Here is a 21548-nt window from a genome sequence, read left to right on the forward strand (position 1 = left end):
GTTGAGTGAAGCTGGGTGCTGGTGTTAAGATGGAGGTCTCTGGGATATTTCCACCGTTTAATATTATATGGAGCTGGGAGGTCTCTTGTTGACCAGTGTCCTGAAGTTGGCTCTCCTACCTCAGAGGCAGAGCCCTGACTCCTGGCTGGAGCACCAAGAGCCTTTCATCCACACAGCTAGCGTACAGGAAGAAAAAGCTTTTCCTCCAGCCTTTCAGATTCTGAACATGGGGGCCTTCTTATCTTCACACAGCTCAGTTGGTATACAGAAACTTGGAGTCAGCTCTTGTCCAGTGTATGGTTAATTTTTTAAAAATATATGTCTTCCTGAAATTTACACTGTAGTTTTTAAAAAAACTATGTAAAAGTTTTCATTATAATTAAATATTGTAATTATATATATTATAGTACATTTTAAAATAAAAATCTATATTGTTTTTCAGATATATCATTGTGGTGGAGCATGATCTAAGTGTATTAGACTATCTCTCTGACTTCATCTGCTGTTTATATGGCGTACCAAGTGCTTATGGTGTTGTCACTATGCCTTTTAGTGTAAGAGAAGGTAACTTGAAAAACTTTTCACAATGCTGTATTCTCTTTCACTCTAATGCTTAGAAAATGTATTGCTGTTGATACTAAGTAGTTAAGTGTTGCTGTTATATTACTTATCCAAAACTCTGGCCTTAAGGAATTTAATCTCACAATAGAATATACATATATAAGGTTATATACATCAGTTGTTAAACATAACCTATGTCTTTTTGTAGAAGTTTTTGTTGTGGGTAAAAATGCTCTATCAATTTCACTCTTTATTTGCTACATTAAAAGTTTCTTTTATATTTTGGCCTCTGCAGCATCACTGTACTGCTTGTCATGTTCAGCTTTATCTTGACGGGCCAGTACCAGTAGGAAAACTCTTAAAATTGATTTAGGGCTCATCTTGTTTTCATGTTTCAAATTTATCTGTAATCTGTATCCTAAGTTTGTGAAACTAAGACTATACAAAACTCTAATAAGATAGTTAAGTATATTATAGTCTAGTAAGTGACTAAAATTCTAATAAAATAGCTTAGTAAGTGTATTTTCACTTATTCCTTCTACTTTCAGGAAAGAGGGACTCTCTGGTCTCTTTTCCATGTCTCTTCCCTAAGCAAGTTAGGCAAAAGTAAAAACTAGCCTACCACTATGTGGCTCTTGAAACAGAATCAGTGCGCTCTACCTCATACACCTTCCTTTTAATTTCTTTCTTAATTGCTTCCTCATTTCTATTTTTACTTTTTTACATTTCTTCTCTCCAGCTATGCCTTAAGCTGGCAATCTAGAACACCTAAAAGGACTACTTAGTCCATATCTTGAAAAAATACCATATTCTACAAGATTAAGTATTCATGTAGCCTTACAGCTCCCTAGGTTGAACAGGGTCTTTTTTTTTTTTTTTTTTTTTTTAAAACTGTCTCTTCAAAGAGATTGCTTTTGAGTTACCTAAGAAACTTTTGGAGAAAGAAATTATATTGCATCATACTCTGCATAAAAAGGCGGTGGTATCTTTTTTAATTTATAAAAAGTGTATAAACAGTTTAAGATGTGGGGAAGGAATTGCTCTCATGTCCCTATCTATACATTTGAGGTAGGTAGGTATTTTAAGGGAAAATTTGTGAGATTTCCCAGTTTTCTTTCCAGTAGTCTTAAGAGATGATATCAGAAGCAATTAATGTTTTATTCTCCTCAGTTAGCAAGTATTTATTGAATGCCTACTCTGCCTAAAGTAGTTCTAGAATCGCATTGATGATAATGACATGGGTACCTGGCAGTCACTTTTCATAATTCCATTTATAGATGCCATGTCTAAAGCCTATGCCAAGAAGTAGTTCCTGGTGAGGTTTTTAATGTACCCTATCTGTTAAAACAATTCAAGTAACAAACTGCACTTAATCTTTCTGCTTTCCTTTAATATACTGAAATTAACAAATTATATGTAAAAGCTCTTTATAAACTGTAAAGGAATTTTTGCTTGAACTCATTTTTAAATTGGCAAGAGAGACATTGCAGTATTAATGTATAAAGCTGACTTGTTAGTGTTTTTTCCACAGTCACTTCTCTGAGCTTTCATTTTCTTACCTGGTGAATTAGGCATGTGGACTAAATGGCCACTAAGTTTCCTTCAAGTTTATATTTTTATTTAATTTTTGGTTTTAATCTTTTTAACTCCACATTTGTAATTTTTAAATAGTTTAAGATATAAAAATGCTAATTTGGGCAGAATAAACATCTACTTATTCTGTCAATAAATATTTGTTGAACACCTGTGTTCTAGGCTGAAAAGGCCTAGATGTGGTTCTTAATTGCAGATGACATGAATAATATCCTTAGACTTTCTTTCAAGACCTTCTGAAACTTCACCTACTGTCCTTCTCTTATAAATAGTAAACACTTTAAAAACAGATCTTTTCACTGTTTCCCAAATAATCCACTTTTCCATTTCTGTGCACCTGCCATTGTGGTTCTTAACAACTTCAGTATGGAGGAATTTTCATGCACAGTATGTTAGTTTACTTTCAGTTATTAAAATCTGTTTAGATAATGGTGTTTTTGTACAGTGAAGCCAAAAAAAAAGGTTAACGAAATTAGTTTGTTATTATAAATTTCTTTCAAACCTGCGAAGTTAATCTGAAAACAAATGCAGTAAATCATAACTTGAACGTATGGTTATGTCTCCCATGAAAATGAATATTCGTAACTTAAATCATCTTTAAAAAATTATTGCTCAAACTATTTTAGTTTATTTTATGTCAATCTGAAAATATTCCATTTTACCTACTTGTCATTTTGTAGAGAAAAATTACAATTTTTTATTTTAAAATACAGAAGAAATGGCATCATAGGCTTTCACATGAAATCTGATGGAAAAAATCTTATAAAAATCAACGTAATAATGAAAAGTTATGCTTTGTGTATATAGGCATACATGAATTACTTAAACTTGGCATTAGGTACATGAAACACTGTTGTCACACTGCATGCTATAAATCCACAGAAATTTAAATCTATGCATAGATTGCTCACAAGAGAGCCTAGGGTTTTGGCTTTTATATGATCATTTATTTTTGTGGGAAAAGTTTAGGGTTTAAGTGATCTTTACTAATTTATTTCAATGACTTTCCAACAGGCATAAACATTTTTTTGGATGGCTACGTTCCAACAGAAAACTTGAGATTCAGAGATGCATCACTTGTTTTTAAAGTAGCTGAGACAGCAAATGAAGAAGAAGTTAAAAAGATGTGTATGTATAAATATCCTGGAATGAAGAAAAAGATGGGAGAGTTTGAGCTAGCAATTGTAGCTGGAGAGTTTACAGATTCTGAAATCATGGTGATGTTGGGTGAAAATGGTAAGTTTTCCTTATTTTGTGATATTCGGAAGTTTGTTCTGTTTATCCAGTAACTGACTGTTAATTACTCCGTGAAAAACTTTGACTCAGTTATAGGTCTGGGAGCTGGATTGAATTACTACATTTCTCAGTGTAGTTCACATTTTGTGACAACATATGATTTAATCTGTCATTTAATCGAGTTCATATTTCTTATTTTGTTTTCATAACCTTCAGTGAGAATAAGATTTTTTCTAAGCTGGTTTTTCTATGTATAAATTGATATGAATAGCACTTATTCATCTTAGAAACTGACTAGGAAGGAAAGGATAAATTGGTAGTTCTGAAGCAGTCTAGTTTAAAATGTTTTCCTTGCATTCCTCCACTTGGAACCTTTCTTAATTTAAATTTAGGCTAATCTAACTTTGTAAATAGTTGTATTACCAACACATTTTAGTAATAGATTATCGTCATAAATATAGTTATGAGATGAATTTGAGTGCCAAATATCTGGTATTGCTTTCATGATTTTTAGAAAAAGATTTGAATTGTGTACTTACAGCTTACAAAACTGTAGAAGAAAAATATTTTATGAAGATTGTTGCAATGTATCAGTTTTTAGTTAACAGGAATTTTGAGCTTGGTTGCAATTAAATATTTCATGTAACTGGCCTTTATGATGATGGTATCAACCATAACAATTATTGTCCTGTCTTAACAATAAATTGTGTGCATTGATGTTTTAGCTAAATAAGTCTTTCAAGAACTAACCCAAGACTTTATAGACCACCGTTTGTTAAAATGGCCATCATAAACTTTAAATAGTCTATATTCCTCCTAATTAGTTTAGAATGATACTTGAGAGATGAATCATGAAAGTTCAAGTATTTTTCTATATAACCTTCAGAATTCAGTAGTGTCAGTGTATTTGTTCAAAACTAATTTCTCAGTTAAAACCCGGTAGTACATTAGTGATTTACTGTAAATGTGAAGCATCTTTCAAGTCAATTTTTTGTTTGTTGTGTTGCCAGGTACTGGTAAAACGACGTTTATCAGAATGCTTGCTGGGAGACTTAAACCTGATGAAGGAGGTACTGTTGTAATATTGAGTCTTTTTACTCTGTTCCACATAGTAAACTTTAAAGATCTGGGCCGTTTTCAGTGTCTTATTTATTTGTATTACTTTGCAGGGGAAGTACCAGTTTTAAATGTCAGTTATAAGCCACAGAAAATCAGTCCCAAATCAACCGTGAGTTATTCTGTTACTTTGTTATTGGAGAAGAGTTTATATGTATATATACCTAGAGCATTAGTCTTATACTATATCAAAAATTTTCTCCAAATGAGTTTCTGTACAGGTGTAATAAGGTGGCTAAGGAAGATCTTAGGACTATACAGTTCTTTATTCATTTCCACTACTAGGAAGCTCTTTTAAAGTCTGTTTGGCATCTTTTTCCAAAATAAATCTTCAAAAACTTAATGTGTTTTGGTGCTGCAAATGACATCAAGAAAGTGAAAAGTTACCCACAGGACTGGAGAAATTATTTGCAAATCATATATTTAATAAGATACTCGTATCCAATATATATAAAGAACTCTTACAGCTCAATTTTTAAATGGGCAAAGGATTTGAATAGACATTTTTCCAAAGAAAATATACAGATAGCCAATAAACACATGAAAAGATGCACAGCATCCTTAGTCATTAGGGAAATGCAAATCAAAACCACATTGAGAGACCACATAACATCCATTAGAATGACTTAAAGCAGAAAGACAATAACAAGTATTGCTGAGGATGCAGAGAAATTAGAACCTTGTACGTTGCTGGTGGGAATGAAAAATGGTAGAGCCACTGTTATTCTGCCATAAAAAGAAATAAAACACATACATGTTACAATATGGATGAGCCTTAAAACATGAAATTAAGCTCCTTTGATTTCTGCAGGTGTTGTAATGAACTTATTAACTACAGTATCTATGCTCAGTACTCACTCATGTTGGGAATATTTGAGATGGCGTGGCTTACAATGAAAATTTTATCATTGATGCTTTCTATAAGCTTAGCTTTTAAGTTCTCAAACTCAGCCCTCTTCTCAAATAACAAGTTAAAAGGCATCTTAAATTCATCCCTGTCATATTATCGTGCATTTTGTGTTAGCTGACAGATTGCCTAAGATTACTTGATACCCATATTGACCTTTAGAAGTATTCCTAGTCTCTAATGATTTCTCCCCTGAAACATTTATCATTTACTACTTTCAAATTTTAAGATTTTGGTTTTTTTTTAACTTGGACATGGTGGGTTTTTAATTTTTAAAGTCTCAAAACATGTCATAGCTGATGGATAAGCATCAAAATACTATCGATATCTGCTGGTGGCAAATTGATACACTTTTGCTGTGTAGCTTAACTTTCTCAAGATTCATAATTAGAGTAGTTCTATACTGAAATAAAATTTCAATACTTTTCCATTAAATACTATACTTTTCCATTAAATAATTCCATTTTTCCATTAAATAAGGGAAGTGTTCGCCAGCTACTACATGAAAAGATCAGAGATGCTTACACTCATCCACAATTTGTAACTGATGTAATGAAGCCTCTGCAAATTGAAAACATCATCGATCAAGAGGTACTCTAAAATAATTTTTGTTGTTTTATCATTTTATTATTTTAAACTTTGGATGTCTCTACATGGTTTACTGAACTTCTTTTGGAAATAGGTGCAAACATTATCTGGTGGTGAACTGCAGCGAGTAGCTTTAGCTCTTTGTTTGGGCAAACCTGCTGATGTCTATTTAATTGATGAACCATCTGCATATTTGGATTCTGAGCAAAGATTGATGGCTGCTCGAGTTGTCAAACGGTAATATCCCACTCATAAAGAGTATTACCTGTGATCGTGTGTAGTGGCAGACAAAAGTGCTTAATATAGTGTTTGAATATGATGATATAAAGCTTTTCAAAATCATGTGTTTTAGTTTCATACTCCATGCTAAGAAGACAGCCTTTGTTGTGGAACATGACTTCATCATGGCCACCTATCTAGCAGATCGAGTCATTGTTTTTGATGGTGTTCCATCTAAGAACACACTTGCAAACAGGTAAAACTATTTTCTAGACTAAGTTCCAACACTTAGAAACTTACTTTATTTAGTTATTTATTTCAAGTTGGCTGGCTCTTTTTCTAATCTTTGTTGGAGTATAATTGCTTTACAATGTTGTGTTAGTTTCTGTTGTACAACAGTTTGTTGTACAACAAACTGAATCAGCTATAAGTATACATATATCCCCTCCCTCTTGAGCCTCCCCCCCGTTCTCCCTATCGCACCCCTCTAGGTCATCTCAAAGCATCGAACTGATCTCCCTGTGCTATGCAGCAGCTTCCCACTGGCCATCCATTTTACATTTGGTAGTGTATATATGTCAGTGCTACTCTCTCACTTCGTCCCAGCTTCCTTTTCCCCCCACTATGTCCTCAAGTCAGTTCTCTACGTCTGTGTCTTTATTCCTGTCCTGCCACTAGGTTCATCATTAACGTTTTTTTAGATTCCATATATGTGCATTAGCATACGGTATGTGTTTTTCTCTTTGTGACTTCACTGTATGACAGACTCTGGGTCCATCCACCTCATTACAAATAACTCAGTTTTGTTCCTTTTTATGGCTGAGTAATATTCCATGATATATATGTGCCACATCTTCTTTATCCATTCATCTGTCTGGACATTTAGATTGCTTCCATATCCTGGCAGTTGTACCACAGTGTTCATTGCAGGAATATTTACATGAATCTTTTTGAATTATAGTTTTCTCAGGGCATATGCCCAGTAGTGGGATTGCTGGGTCATATGGTAGTACTATTTTTAGGTTTTTAAGGAACATCTATACTGTTCTCTGTAGTGGCTGCATCAATTTACAATCCCACCAACCGTGCAAGAGGATTCCCTTTTCTCCACACCCTCTCCAGAATTTATTGTTTGTAGATTTTTTGATGATAGCCATTCTGACTGGTGTGAGGTGATCCCTCATTGTGGTTTTTATTTGCATTTCTCTAATAATTAGTGACGTTAAGCATCTTTCCATGTGTTTGTTGACAATCTGTATGTCTTCTTTGAAGAAATGTCTATTTAGGTCTTCTGCCCATTTTTGGATTGGGTTGTTTGTTTTTCTGATACTGAGCTACATGAGCTGCTTGTATATTTTGGAGATTAATCCTTGTCAGTTGCTTCGTTTGCAAATATTTTCTCCCATTCTGAGGGTTGTCTTTTTGTCTTGTTTATGGTTTCCTTTGCTGTGCAAAAGCTTTTAAGTTTCATTAGGTCCCATTTGTTTATTTTTGTTTTTATTTCCATTTCTCTAGGAGGTGGGTCAAAAAGGACCTTGCTGTGATTTATGTCATGGAGTGTTCTTCGTATGCTTTCCTCTTAGAGTTTTATAGTGTCTGGCCTTACATTTAGGTCTTTAATCCGTTTTGAGTTTCTTTCTGTGTATGGTGTTAGGAAGTGTTCTAATTTCATTCTTTTACATACAGCTGTCCAGTTTTCCCAGCTCCACTTATTGAAGAGGCTGCTTTTCTCCATCATATATTCTTGCCTCCTTTGTCAAAGATAAGGTGACCATATGTGCATGGGTTTATCTCTGGGCTTTCTATCCTGTACCATTGATCTGTATTTCTGTTTTTGTGCCAGTACCATAGTGTCTTGATTACTGTAGCTTTGTAGTATATATAGTCTGAAGTCAGGGAGCCTGATTCCTCCAGCTCCGTTTTTCTTTCTTGATTGCTTTGGCTACTCGGGGTCTTCTGTGTTTCCATCCAAATTGTGAAATTTTTTGTTCTAGTTCTGTGGAAAATGCCATTGGTAATTTGATGGGGATTGCATTGAATCTGTAGATTGCTTTGGATAGTGTAGTCATTTTCACAATGTTGATTCTTCCGATCCAAGAACATGGTATATCTCTCCATCTGTTTTGTATCTTTGATTGCTTTCATCAGTGTCTTGTACTTTTCTGCATACAGGTCTTTTGCCTGCTTAGGTAGGTTTATTCCTAGGTATTCTTTTTGTTGCGATGGTAAGTGGGAGTCTTTGCTTAATTTCTCTTTCTGATTTTTCATTGTTAGTGTACAGGAATGCAAGCGATTTCTGTGCATTAATTTTCTATCCTGCTGCTTTACCAAATTCATTGATTAGCTCTAGTAGTTTTCTGGTGGCATCTTTAAGATTTTCTATGTATAGTGTCACGTTACCTGCAAACAGTGACAGTTTTACTTCTTTTCCAATTTGGATTCCTTTTATTTCTTTTTCTTCTCTGATTGCTGTGGCTAAAACATCCAAAACTATGTTATGTTGAATAATAGTCGTGAGAGTGGGCACCCTTGTCTTGTTCCTGATCTTATTGGAAATGGTTTCAGTTTTTTGCCATAGAGAATGATGTTTGCTGTGGGTTTGTCATATATGGCTTTTATTATGTTGAGGTAGGTTCCCTCTGTGCCCACTTTTTGGAGAGTTTTTATCATAAATGGGTGTTGAATTTTGTCAGAAGGTTTTTCTGCATCTATTGAGATGATCATATGGTTTTTATCCTTCAGTTTGTTAAGATTGTGTTTCACATTGATTGATTTGTATATATTGAAGAATCCTTGCATTCCTGAGATAAACCCCACTTGATCATGGTGTATGATCCTTTAGTGTGCTGTTGTATTCTGTTTGCTAGTATTTTGTTGAGGATTTTTGCATCTATGCTCATAAGTGATATTGGCCTGTAATTTTCTTCTTTTGTGACATCTTTGTCTGGTTTTGGTATCAGGGTGATGGTGACCTCATACAGTGAGTTTGAGAGTGTTGCCCCCTCTGCTATATTTTGGAAGAGTTTGAGAAGGATAGGTGTTAGCTCTTCTCTTAAGTGTTTGATAGAATTTGCCTGTGAAGCCATCTGGCCTTGGGCTTTTGTTTGTTGGAGGATTTTTTGTTGTTGTTGTTGTGGTACGCGGGCATCTCACTGTTGTGGCCTCTCCCGTTGCGGAGCACAGGCGCGCCATGTGGGATCTTCCCGGACCAGGGCACAAACCCGTTTCCCCTGCATCAGCAGGTGGACTCTCAGCCACTGTGCCGCCAGGGAACCCCACTGTTGGAGAATTTTTAATCACAGTTTCACTATCAGTACTTGTGATTGATCTATTCATGTATTCTATTTCTTCCTGGTTCAGTCTTAGAAGGTTGTACTTTTCTAAGAATTTGTCCATTTCTTCCAGGTTGTCCATTTTATTGGCATATAGTTACTTGTAGTAGTGTCTCATGATCCTTTGTATTTCTGTGGTGTCAGTTGTTACTTCTCCTTTTTCACTTCTAATTCTGTTGACTTGAGTCTGCTCCCTTTTTTTCCTGATGAGTCTGGCTAATGGTTTATCAGTTTATCTTCTCAACGAACCAGCTTTTAGTTTTATTGCTCTTTGCTGTTGTTTCCTTCATTTCTTTTTCATTTATTTCTGATCTGATCTTGATGATTTCTTTACTTCTGCTAATTTTGGGTTTTTTTGTTCTTCTTTCTCTAATTGCTTTAGGTGTAAGGGTAGGTTGTTTATTTGATATTTTTCTTGTTTCTTGAGGTAGGATTGTATTGTTATAAACTTCCCTCTTAGAACTGCTTTTGCTCCATCCCATAGGTTTTGGGTCATTGTGCTTTCATTGTCATTTGTTTCTAGCTATTTTTTTATTTCCTCTTTGATTTTTTCAGTGATCTCTTGGTTGTTTACTAGCGTATTGTTTAGCCTCCATGTGTTTGTTTTTTTTTACAGTTTTTTCCCCTGTAATTGATATCTAGTCTCCTAGCATTGTGGTCAGAAAAGATGCTTCATACGATTTCAGTTTTCTTAAATTTACCAAGGCTTGATTTGTGACCCAAGGTGTGGTCTATCCTGCAGAACATTCCGTGTGCACTTGAGAAGAAAGCGTATTCCTTTGTTTTTGGATGGAATGACCTATAAATTTGAATTATGTTCATCTGGTCTAATGTGTCGTTTAAAGCTCATGTTTCCTTATTTATTTTGTTTGGATGATCTGTCCGTTGGTATAAGTGGGGTGTTAAAGTCCCTTACTATTATTGTGTTACTGTCGATTTCTCCTTGCATGGTTGTTAGCATTTGCCTTATGTATTGAGGTGTTCCTATGTTGGATGCATAAACATTTATAACTGTTATATCTTCTTCTAGGATTGATCCTTTGATCACTATGTGGTGTCCCTCCCTATCTGTTGTAACAGTCTTTATTTATTTTCTTATTTTTTATTTTTAATTTTTTTTGCTGTACACGGGCCTGTCACTGTTGTGGCCTCTCCCGTGGTGGAGCACAGGCTCTGGACGCGCAGGCTCAGCGGCCATGGCTCACGGGCCCAGCTGCTCCATGGCATGTGGGATCTTCCTGGACCGCGGCATGAACCCGTGTCCCCTGCATCAGCAGGTGGACTCTCAACCACTGCGCCACCAGGGAAGCCCCAACAGTCTTTATTTTAATGTCTATTTTAACTGATACGAGTATTGCTACTCCAGCTTTCTTTTGATTTACATTTGTATGTAATATCTTTTTCCATCCCTTCACTTTCAGTCAGTATGTGTCCCTAGGTCTGAAGTGGGTCTCTTTTAGACAGCATATATGGGTCTTGTTTTGTATCCATTCAGCCAGGCTGTGTCATTTGGTTGGGGCATTTAATCCATTTACATTCAAGGTTATTATCGATATGTATGTTCCTATTACCATTTTCTTAATTGTTCGGGCTTTTTTTTTGGTGGGTCTTTTTCTTCTTTTTTGTTTCCCGCTTAGAAAAGTTTCTTTAGCATTTGCTGCAAAGCTGGTTTCGTGGTGCTGAATTCTTTTAACTTTTGCTTGTCTGTAAAGCTTTTGACTTCTCTGTTCAATCTGAATGAGATCCTTGCTGGGTAGAATAATCTTGGTTGTAGGTTTTACTGTTTCATCACTTTAAGTATATCCTACCACTCCCTTCTGGCCTGTAGAGTTTCTGCTGAAAAATCAGCTCATAACCTTATGGGGATTCCTTTGTATGTTATTTTTTGTTTTTCCCTTGCTGCTTTTAATATTTTTTCTTTGAATTTAATTTTTGTTAGTTTGATCAATATGTGTCTTGGTGTGTTTCTCCTTGGATTTATCCTCTGTGGGACTCTGTGCTTCCTGGGCTTGGGTAACTATTTCCTTTCCCATGTTAGGGAAGTTTTCAACTACAATCTCTTAGAATATTTTCTCAGACCCTTTTTCTTTTCTTCTTCTGGGACCCCTATAATTCAGATGTTGGTGCATTTAGTGTTGTCCTAGAGGTTTCTGAGATTGTCTTCTTTTCATTCTTTTTTCTTTACTCTGCTCCTCGGCAATTATTTCCACCATTTTGTCTTCCAGGTCACTTATCCATTTTTCTGCCTCAGTTATTCTGCTATTGATTCCTTCTAGAGTTTTTTTAATTTCAGTTATTGTGTTGTTCATTACTGTTTGTTTGCTCCTTAGTTCTTCTAGGTCCTTTTTTAATGTTTTTTGTATTTTCTCTATTGTATGTCCAGCAGTTTGGATCATCTTTACTGTCGTTACTCTGAATTCTTTTTTAGGTAGTTTGCCTATTTCCTTTTCATTTATTTGGTCTTGTGGGTTTTTAGATGGCTCCTTTGCCTGTAAGATACTTCTCTGTCTTCTCGTTTTGTCTAATTTACAGTACTTGAGGTCTCCTTTCCCTCAGCTGCAGGGTCGTAGTTCCTCATGCTTCTGTTCTCTGCCCGGTGGTGGGGTTGGTCCAGTGTCTTGTGTAGGCTTCCTGATGGGAGGGACTGGTGCCTGCGTTCTGGTGGGTGAAGCTGAGTCTTTTCCCTCTGGTGAGTAGGGCCGTGTCAGGTGGTATGCTTTGGGGTGTCTGTGAGCTTAGCATGGCTTTAGGTAGTCTGTGTGCTGATGGGTGCATTTGTGTTCCTGTCTTGTTGTTTGGTGTGAGGCGTCCAGCACTGGGAGCTGCTGGCAGTTGGGTGAATCCGGGTCTTGGATTCAGATAGAGGCCTCCATGAGCGCTCTCAGAGATTAATCTTCCCTGGGGCTGGGAATTCTCTACTGGTCCAGCATCCTGGACTCAGTGTTCCCACTCCAGAGCCTCAGGCCTGACTTCTGGTCGAGGGACCAACACCCTGCAAGTCGCTTGTCCTAGCAATAAAGGGGTTTAAAAAAAAAAGAAAAAAAAGTCTAACAAAACCCCAGACAAATGGTAAAAAGTAAAATCAAACAAATAGAAACAGAAAAAAGGAAATGCTCACACACAAAAGAAACAAAAACAGAACCAAGTAAAGCAAATAGCAAGAGAACAACCAGACAAACAAAAGAACCCAAGAACAAAATCAACAATTAAGAAGAAAGCCGACAAAAACCCAAAATCAAAGCATAGTGCCAACTGAAGAATGAAGCAAAGAAACAAAACAAACTGACAAAAATGATATTAAAAAACCAAGGAAAAAGGGGAAAGAAGACAACAGAAAATCAGTGTAGAAACAGAAATATAAAAAATACAAAATAGAAAACATTAAAAAAAAAAAGACAAACGAAACCCTGGAGAAATGGTAAAAACAAAATTAAACAAAAAAACCCAGAAACACACACACGTAAAAGAAACAAAAACAGCCAAATAAAACAAAAAAAGCAAGAGAAAAACCAGACAAATAGAAGAATTCAAAAATGAAATCAAACAATTAGGATTAATACTAACAAAAACACATAACCTAAAAACAAAAAGAAAGCAGTGTGCCCACTGAATAATAAAGCAAGGAAACCGAACAAACCTATAAAAATGATTTAGAAAATAGTAAAATAAAAAGGGAAAAACATAGGACAACAGAAAAGCAAAGAAGAAATGGAAATATTAAAAAACATATATTGAAGAAAAAAATTCGGGACAGGAACACAGAACAACAGAAAAGCAAAGTAAAAATATAAATATATACCAAAAAAAGATAAAAATATGTTATAAAACCCAGAGATCCCAAAAGACTAAATAAAAATCTAAAACAACAAAACAAGAAAAGAAAATAAAGCAAGCCAAAAACAAAATAAGAAGCTAGAACCAACAACAGAATGAATCAAAACATAATAAAATTAATAGTAATAATTGTTTCCCTGGGGTCTCCGCTGTCAGGGTCCTTGCACACACCGTGAGCCACAGCCCCCCTCCACCTCCCCAGGAGCCCCTCCTCTGTCTCTGGGCTGGTCTCTGGACCTTCTGTGGGCCTGGGGACCCCTCCAGCTCTGATGTGGTCCAGTTCCTGCGTGTGCTGCCCTCAAAGTCCACAGTTGCCAGAGCTGGACTGTTTTCATTTGTGGGAACACTCATTGGTCTATTCAGATGTTCCATAGACACAGGGTCTTCCTAGCTGATCGTGGGGATTTAATCTGCAGCTTGTGCTGCCAGTGGAAAGATTTTCCATCCTTTTCCTTTGTCGCCCCGTCCCTGGGGTTCAGCTTTGGTTTTATCCCCACCTCTGCATGTGGTCTGCCTGCAGGAGTCTGGTCCTGAGGCTGCCTTGGAGCTCTTGGGTCTGGCCCTGTGAGGACCGGGTGCAGAGGTGGCATGACTGCTTGGATCACGGGAGCCCCAGTGGCACCAAATGCACAGGGGAGCCGGCGGCCACGGGTTCAAGAGATATGGCCCTAGTGAGGGCCTTTTCCAGTGCCCAGCATAAGGCACCTGAGAGCCAGCCCTGGCCAGGGTTTTTCCGACACCTGGCAGCAGGCACATGAGGGCCAGCTCTGAGGGGGCTTTTTTATGTCTCAGCAGCCAGCACACAAGAGCCAACCCTGAGCGGGCTTCTTTTATTGTCGTTGGCAGGCAGCGACATGTGGGGAGAGAGAGGTTACAATAATGGCTCCTCCCCCTGCGTGGGACTCAGCAGTAGTGCCCTGCTTCCATGGCAGTGCAGTCTTCCTCCACAGCCATTCCCTGCGGTGGATTTCTTCCCTCCCGTCCCCTCGGTCCGTCTTCCCACAGCCAACAGCACTTCTTGCTCTGGGCCTGATTTCCAATCCCCACACACCAGCTCCCAGCCCCCTTGCACACCTGTGAACACACGTCCGAGTCTGGGTCATGTAGGGCCACTGTATGGGCCATCTGTGTATTTCTTACTCTATCCTGTCTGCTACAGATCAGCAGCTTCACCCTCTTCCAGCAGCCTCAGATGCTCCCCTTCTGTCCCAATCAATTTCCCTGTCATAGAGGAGGTTTCCCCAAATTCAGGAATCTCTCCTCTGCTTCAGTTCCCCCGCCCCAGGATGCAGTCCCATCCGGCTTCCTCTTCTTCTCCCTTCTTTTTTTCCATCCTGCCCAGTTATGCAGGGATCTTTATACTCCTTTCCGGTGTCCAAGGTCTTCTGCTAGTTTTTGGCTGGTGTTCTGTGAGAATTGTTGCATCTATGGTTGTATTCCTGATGCATCCGTGGAGAGAGATCAACTCCACGTCCACCTACTCTCTGCCATCTTGAATCTCCCCAGAAAATTATTTTGAAATTTCCAGTCAACATATAGACATTAGTCATACTGTTTTCATTTTTAATAAGGAAAGAGATAACCAGAAATCCTAGAAATGATTTTGTAACTCCCAAGATTATTCATATTCGGTACTGGATGGCCCTGGGTAGAATAGCGTTTTTTAGACTATGGTAAACTCCTGACCCAGGGGAATAAGTATGTGGAGCTTTGGGCCCCTCACCTTTTCTTTCAGGTTCAGTTTTGTCTGTTTCATTATTTGGATGCATGATTTGCCCCATTTACACCACTAGTGGTAAAGCTCACTACACCCCAGATATCTGGTATTAATGTACAGCAGAGTTAAAAATGAATGATTTTACCTCCTCCGTCCCCTTTTTCTCTCATTTTTCCTTATTGGCTTGATTGAGAGTACTTGTAACATAAAGAACTTTCACACTAGTTTATGGGAAATTTTTTTTATGAGAAATTTTTTACACTTTTAGTGCTGAAACCTTATTAGGTTAAACTGTATGAAATTCCTGATACTCAGCCATTTGACCTGTAAAAACAGCAAGTTCATGTGATTCCAACATAATGTTTGCTGGTTTAGGGAGGAATGGATTTGCTATTTGAATAATTCATCCAAGGAATAGAAGTACTAAACTTCTTAGAATTCTTTTTTTTTTTCTATTTAAAATTTATATATCAGTTACTGAAAATGACATAACTTCTTTGAGAGTTAGGGAAATTTCTTAGACTATATAAAGCTATGCAAATAGTGATCCTCCCTTTGTATTTACAAAATGCTTAAAATGTTCCACATGTATGATATGACTTAACATGATTTAAGAAGTAGTTTGGGTGAGAAAAGATGAATAAAGTATAGAAATTTTAAAAGGTGTTATTACTAAACACCATTATGTTGTACATATTGCTTTGTGCCTAATTTCTAACATAAATATTACCTTTTCTGTTAAATTCTCTTCTCCCCTAAATATCTTAGATTTGAAATTCTTCAATCAAATTATTTTTCTAAAGCAGTACTTCTCGCTGACTTTCTTTCCAGATCAGAAGCACTTTAAACTGTGTTTGTTTTGCATAAAAATACAGCCAAACAAACTACATAGTCCAAGCAAAGACATTTCTGAATATAGACTTTATAATGTACTGTGACTATACTGTTATCCAGATGACTTATGATTGGGGAATTAGAGGGAACAGTGATTCGTAATACTCTTCATCCTAAAAAAGTAATTAAACTGGGGGGGTGAAATTCAATCACAACTGATAGATTTTATTTTTCCCCTAGTCCTCAAACACTTCTGGCTGGCATGAATAAATTTTTGTCTCAGCTTGAAATTACATTCAGAAGAGATCCAAACAACTATAGGCCAAGAATAAACAAGCTCAATTCAATTAAGGTATGTAGAAACATCACCTTAAATCATGGATAACTTCTCAGTGTAAATAATTGAAAAGCATGTTTTAAATTGAAGGCTGTCATTAAAATCATATGTCATTTCATTCTAAGATTCATGTTTTTCACATTTTAGTATCTGATGGCATACTTCAGTCTGATAGGCAGCAATTGTGATGTAGCTGCCATTGCTGCATTGTCTGTTTGAGTTGCACCCACTGTTGTACTGCTTCTGTTGAGTTTGCCATTTAATGTCTTCAGAAAGATTACACTTGAAACAGAAGTTTTTACAAATACCTTAATCAGTATTTCTTACACATTTTCTTTTTGTGCACGCAGAAGAGCAACACATGATTAAAATGCATATTTTAAGAGTCTAAACAGACTTCTTCAATGATCATTAAATCCTAAACAATGAAAAAACATTTTGTCAGTTAAATTGTCAGTGGTTGTTTTTTCTTTGTAGTATGTAAAATAATTTTGCACCCTACACTTGATATATAGTCTGTGAAATGTGTGTTTTTTAGAAGACAAGTCATTTCTTCATCTCTCAAAAAAAGAAAAATGAATGCTAAAAAAGCATTTCTGTGTTTCTGGTATCCCTGCAGTGCCTCTTTAAAATGCTGCTTACATTTCATGGCCCTCTAGCCACCATCCTTAATACTTAGAAGCTTTAGAAGTATGTTACACATACTGTCCTTTCATATTTGTACTCCTCTAGCTTTGCTACTAAAATGAGTCCTCTTAGAAGGCAGAGACATGGTGCACATCATGTATTCTTAAGCATCTAACATAATATCTGGGTGCCTTTAGCCTTCACTGTATATTTTGTTTATAAATGTTTACTCTCTGGCCAGGATAATGAAATGGCAAGTTTTAAATTAAATTTGAAGAGTTTTCTCAGTTTTGAAAAGCATATTAAGCAGAAGAGAGGAACTAAATGTTAGAACACTTATGCACAGCTTAATTTCCATAAGAATTTCTTCTGAAGCATTACAAACACTTTGTGTTGTAGTTTTCTTGGGTAGAGACTTAGTTCAGTCCCCAGATACACTTATCATTTTCTGTATATCCACTCATCCTAGACAGTCATACCTCAATCCTAATAAGGGAGCAAGCAGCTAGGCAAGTAGGTAGTTGGATCATTACTGGCCAGTCTGTAAACAGTGCTGGGAAAATTATTTTTATATACTTTCTGTGTAATAGGCAGTTCTGAAACTGGCAGTGTTACCTTTTTACCAGAAGCTTAAAGTTAAAATGATGAAAATGGAATTTAATAGTTTTTCTGGAAATAGTATTTTATATAACAAAATTTTATATGTTTAAGTGTTTTATGTAACGGAATTTTGTGTGAGGTGTCAGCAGAAAGGTTGTCCAGGCAGTAGGGATGGGTAGCAGAGATAGTGATCTTGCCTTTAAGTAGTGGAGCCAGGCATATCCAGAAGCAGCCAGTGAGTGCAGAGGAGGTTGTATAGACACTTAGAAACACTGCTAAGTAATTCTGCAGGTGAAAGTCTACCCTACCCTTACATATAGGAGAATAGTGTTGATTTTTGTTGCTTCTCTATTTTATTTTTTAGGATGTAGAACAAAAGAAGAGTGGAAACTACTTTTTCTTGGATGATTAGAGTGAATCTGAGAATATCGATAAGCCATTTATTAAAAGAAACATTTACTGGGATTTTTGTCATATAAAACTTAGATCAGGTTTTATGTTCCACATGCTCTGGAGATTGAAGTATAATTTACTTACTGTAACATAAAGCCAGTTGTGTTTTAAATTGTAGTCTGAATACGGCAAATGCCACTTTTCTGTTCTTGATAAGGCCCTTTTTGTGCGTAACATTCTAAAATGAAGACATTTCAGGCTATACAAATTACCTCCAAGTTTTCATGATGTATGGGAAGATACTCAGTAGGTGTACAGGTACCAAATGCTGAGCAGTGTTGCCCCCTTTTAAAAATCTTGAAAAAGGTTTCTGTACTTACATGGTTTGCCAGGTATGCCACTATAATGAAACTGCCCTTAATTTTAAAAGACGGTCAATGATGCCACTGATGAAATTTGATAAATAAACATCAGGATTATATATGTTTTCAGTCTTTGCATTAAATTGTCAACGTGTTTAGACTTTCAAAGGAAGATTATCTGCCACAGAACACCACTGCTGGGAAAAGACTATTACCGACTTAAGCATTGTTGACAATGTTTTTGGTGCTTTTGAATATCTTCAGCAAAAAAATCATTTCAACACCCCCGCCCCCCAAAAATAAATCCTGACTTTACTCTGAATTAGATGTAGAATTTCATAAGATTCTATATTCTGTAATTATTCTCAAGGTAATGTCATTCTATAAACATACCTTTATGTAATCACTGATCAAGATTTTGGAAAAAGCATTTTAAAGAATATTTGTTTCCTTTAAAAATACAGTATAGGTTCAAAATCTTTAGAGTTGGTCCCTAAGCATCTGTGTATTTTTAAACTTCCAGAGATTTCTGATGGGCAGCCAAGGACTGTGAGCCACTTACCTAAAGGCAACATTAACGCAAAGCGGTCCCCAGATAGCAATACAGAGTATCCCTTGGTACCAGATATATTCATTTCCAGGTTTGGATATAAAGGATATTATCTATTTGACTTTTTTTTCTTAGTTTTGGATAGTGTGTAGCTGGAGTTCTAAAGACTTACCCAAATTTCTTGAACAGTGGGATACCTGTAGTGTAAAACCACTTTCAATTATACTTCTGCCTAATGTGCTGAGCTGGAACTAACTTATACTACAAGTGAGGAAAAGAGTTTAGGAAAATTAGAAATTATTGGACAAACTTTTAGAGCTTCTTGAAACAATAGAAGCCTTAATTAATATGCAAACAGTGGATAGAAAGTATGGTTTAACTAAGCCCCGTTAGGCCTTTTAAAAATATTGCTTTATCTGAGTAATCCATAAATACATGTCTGTTGTGAGATTTTCAAATATTACAGAAATATATGGAATAGAGTTATGATTTCCCTTTATTTTACCCTCCCAAATGTTACCAGTGTTTATGTTTAATAATATATATCCTTTCATGCTTTTTTTCTGTGCACTTAACTGTGAATATGTAAAGGGTTTGTTTTGTACATAAATGGAATTATACTAAAATAAGTATTGCCTATTTTTAAAGATAGGTTAAATTTGTGAATCATTATTTCAAATGTATTGAATAAAATAAGACAAACGCTGTTTTCATTTACTGATTCTGTATTATGTCCTTAAAATATTTGTATTATAAGAGCACAGTTCTTTCTACTTACTGCTGATAAAATATGTATCAATTGTATTATTTTGCATGTAAATGAAAATTTTAAAACAGATTTACATGTTACTTAAAATTTTGTATAGCAGTAGAAAAGGACTTAAAATTGTTAACACAAGGAAAAGGGTTTTTTTTATAAAATGTTACCAACTCAAATACATGAATGCAGATGTTAGCTTTTGAAAAGAATGAAACTGCTCAGTATATCCTGATTAGAAAAAATCTCTAAGCAAAAAAGCATGGTGCAACATAAATTATTATAATACACCACTGTTCATATGAAAATATACAAAATATTAAAATACACAAAAGGATACTCAAGAAAGTTAATGCTTTTGGGAAGGATAACTTGATGGTTAAGAATAGGGAATAAAGGAGACATATATTATACACCCATTACCTTTTGAATTTAAATTTTGTACATATAAATTGTTTATAGTCAACCTGGTGTGCAGCAGTCTTTACAAAAAGTGTATCTGTGTAATGTAAGTTAACCTAATTTTACACCATAGCATCTTGAAGTCGTCCAGTGCTTTCTCTCTTGCTTACAGATTCAATGTACAGTTTGGTGTCTGGCATTTGTTTGCCTACTGTATTGAAGGAATGAATCTACTTGCCATAGAGGTTCTGTGTTTCTGTAGAAAGAATGGATAACTACTTAGTTGGTTCTATAGTTTCACTCATTCATTTAGGTACACATATGTCAAGCCCTCAACCCCAGTGCCTGGTGTATTGTGAGCACCACGTGGTTCAGAAGAGAAATAGTTCTGGGCGGGAGCTACATGGAGGAGGCAGCTCCCAGGGGAAGGAGCACCTGTAATGATAAGAGTGGTAAGAAAATCTATGTGAACCAGAACACAGGTCAGAGACCAGTCAGCATGCGCACTGAAGAGCTTAGTGAGAGGAAAGGGTAATACGGGCAGATCGTAGTGGATAGTTCCAGCTCCCAACCCTGCATGTGCCCAAGTCTGTCTGCCGTATCTACAAGTTTTCAGCTAATGAGACTGGCAACCATGACCATCTGTCCCTTCTCGTGGAGCAGAGCATTGGTGTCGCTTCATGTCTGTGCCCTGTGGTTTCTGGTCTCCATTTTTGGCCCCTGATTTCTGAACATATAGAAAATTGCAAAGAACCAAGTTACACAGTAACAGGCACATCCCTAGATAGGCATAGCATTACTTTGTTTCTTACTCTACCCAAAGGCGTTTAATCCAAAACCAAGGTTTTCATTTAAAAGAAACTAGTGGACTTCCCTGGTGGCACAGTAGTTAAGAATCCACCTGACAACGCAGGGGACACGGATTGGAGCCCTGGTCCAGGAAGATCCCACGTGCCGCGGAGCAACTAATAAGCCCAAGCGCCACAACGACTGAGCCTGCACTCCTAGAACCCGTGCTCCACAAGGGAAGCCACCGCAATGAGAAGCCCGTGCACCACAACGCACAGTAGACCCTGCTCACTGCAAACTAGAGAGAGCCTGCGCACAGCAACGAACACCCAACGTAGCCAAAGATAAATAAATTTATTTTTTAAAAATGAAACTAGCTTACAGAATTTTTTGAACTCGGAGGATCTAGAAAACTCTTGATGTTCATACCAACAACTGTAGCTTCACTATTCTGAGGAGTGCATGATTCACTTTTGGAAAAGCTTATAAATTTATGGTCCGTGAAGGGAAGTTGTGTTTACTTTCTCTTTTGCAGTTTATTTACATCCTCATATCATTCCCTAGACCTGCACTTGAGTCAACAAGTGAAAGTAAAACAAATATACTCAAAATGAAAAGCAGACCATTATCTGCTTTTCTCTGAAAACTTTTAGAGAAACCCGGCATGGGACACTTCTTGTGGCCCACTGGTCAGCCGGTCTCACCTTATCCATCCACATCGAGTGGCCAGTTCTGCAAGGGCTTCAGCCAGCAGCCAGCATCAGCAGACATCTTGCTTGTTTTCTTCCCTATCA

The 21548-nt window shown here is 36.6% G+C and overlaps 1 protein-coding gene across 1 annotated transcript in view; it reads left to right on the forward strand.

Annotated features, from left to right (window-relative positions):
* Positions 1–18358, forward strand: part of ABCE1 (ATP binding cassette subfamily E member 1) — a 41147-nt gene extending 22789 nt beyond the window's left edge. The window contains exons 10-18 of the mRNA XM_065877570.1: positions 443–564; positions 3169–3390; positions 4401–4460; positions 4560–4618; positions 5894–6004; positions 6096–6238; positions 6354–6476; positions 16178–16289; positions 17866–18358. Coding sequence (XP_065733642.1) covers positions 443–564; positions 3169–3390; positions 4401–4460; positions 4560–4618; positions 5894–6004; positions 6096–6238; positions 6354–6476; positions 16178–16289; positions 17866–17913 — 1000 coding nt within the window. The 3' untranslated portion in view covers positions 17914–18358. The remainder of the gene's footprint in view (positions 1–442; positions 565–3168; positions 3391–4400; positions 4461–4559; positions 4619–5893; positions 6005–6095; positions 6239–6353; positions 6477–16177; positions 16290–17865) is intronic.
* Positions 18359–21548: the final 3190 nt, after the last annotated feature.

Source organism: Phocoena phocoena, chromosome 5 (assembly GCF_963924675.1).
Source record: "Phocoena phocoena chromosome 5, mPhoPho1.1, whole genome shotgun sequence".
NCBI classification, from domain to species: Eukaryota; Metazoa; Chordata; class Mammalia; order Artiodactyla; family Phocoenidae; genus Phocoena; species Phocoena phocoena.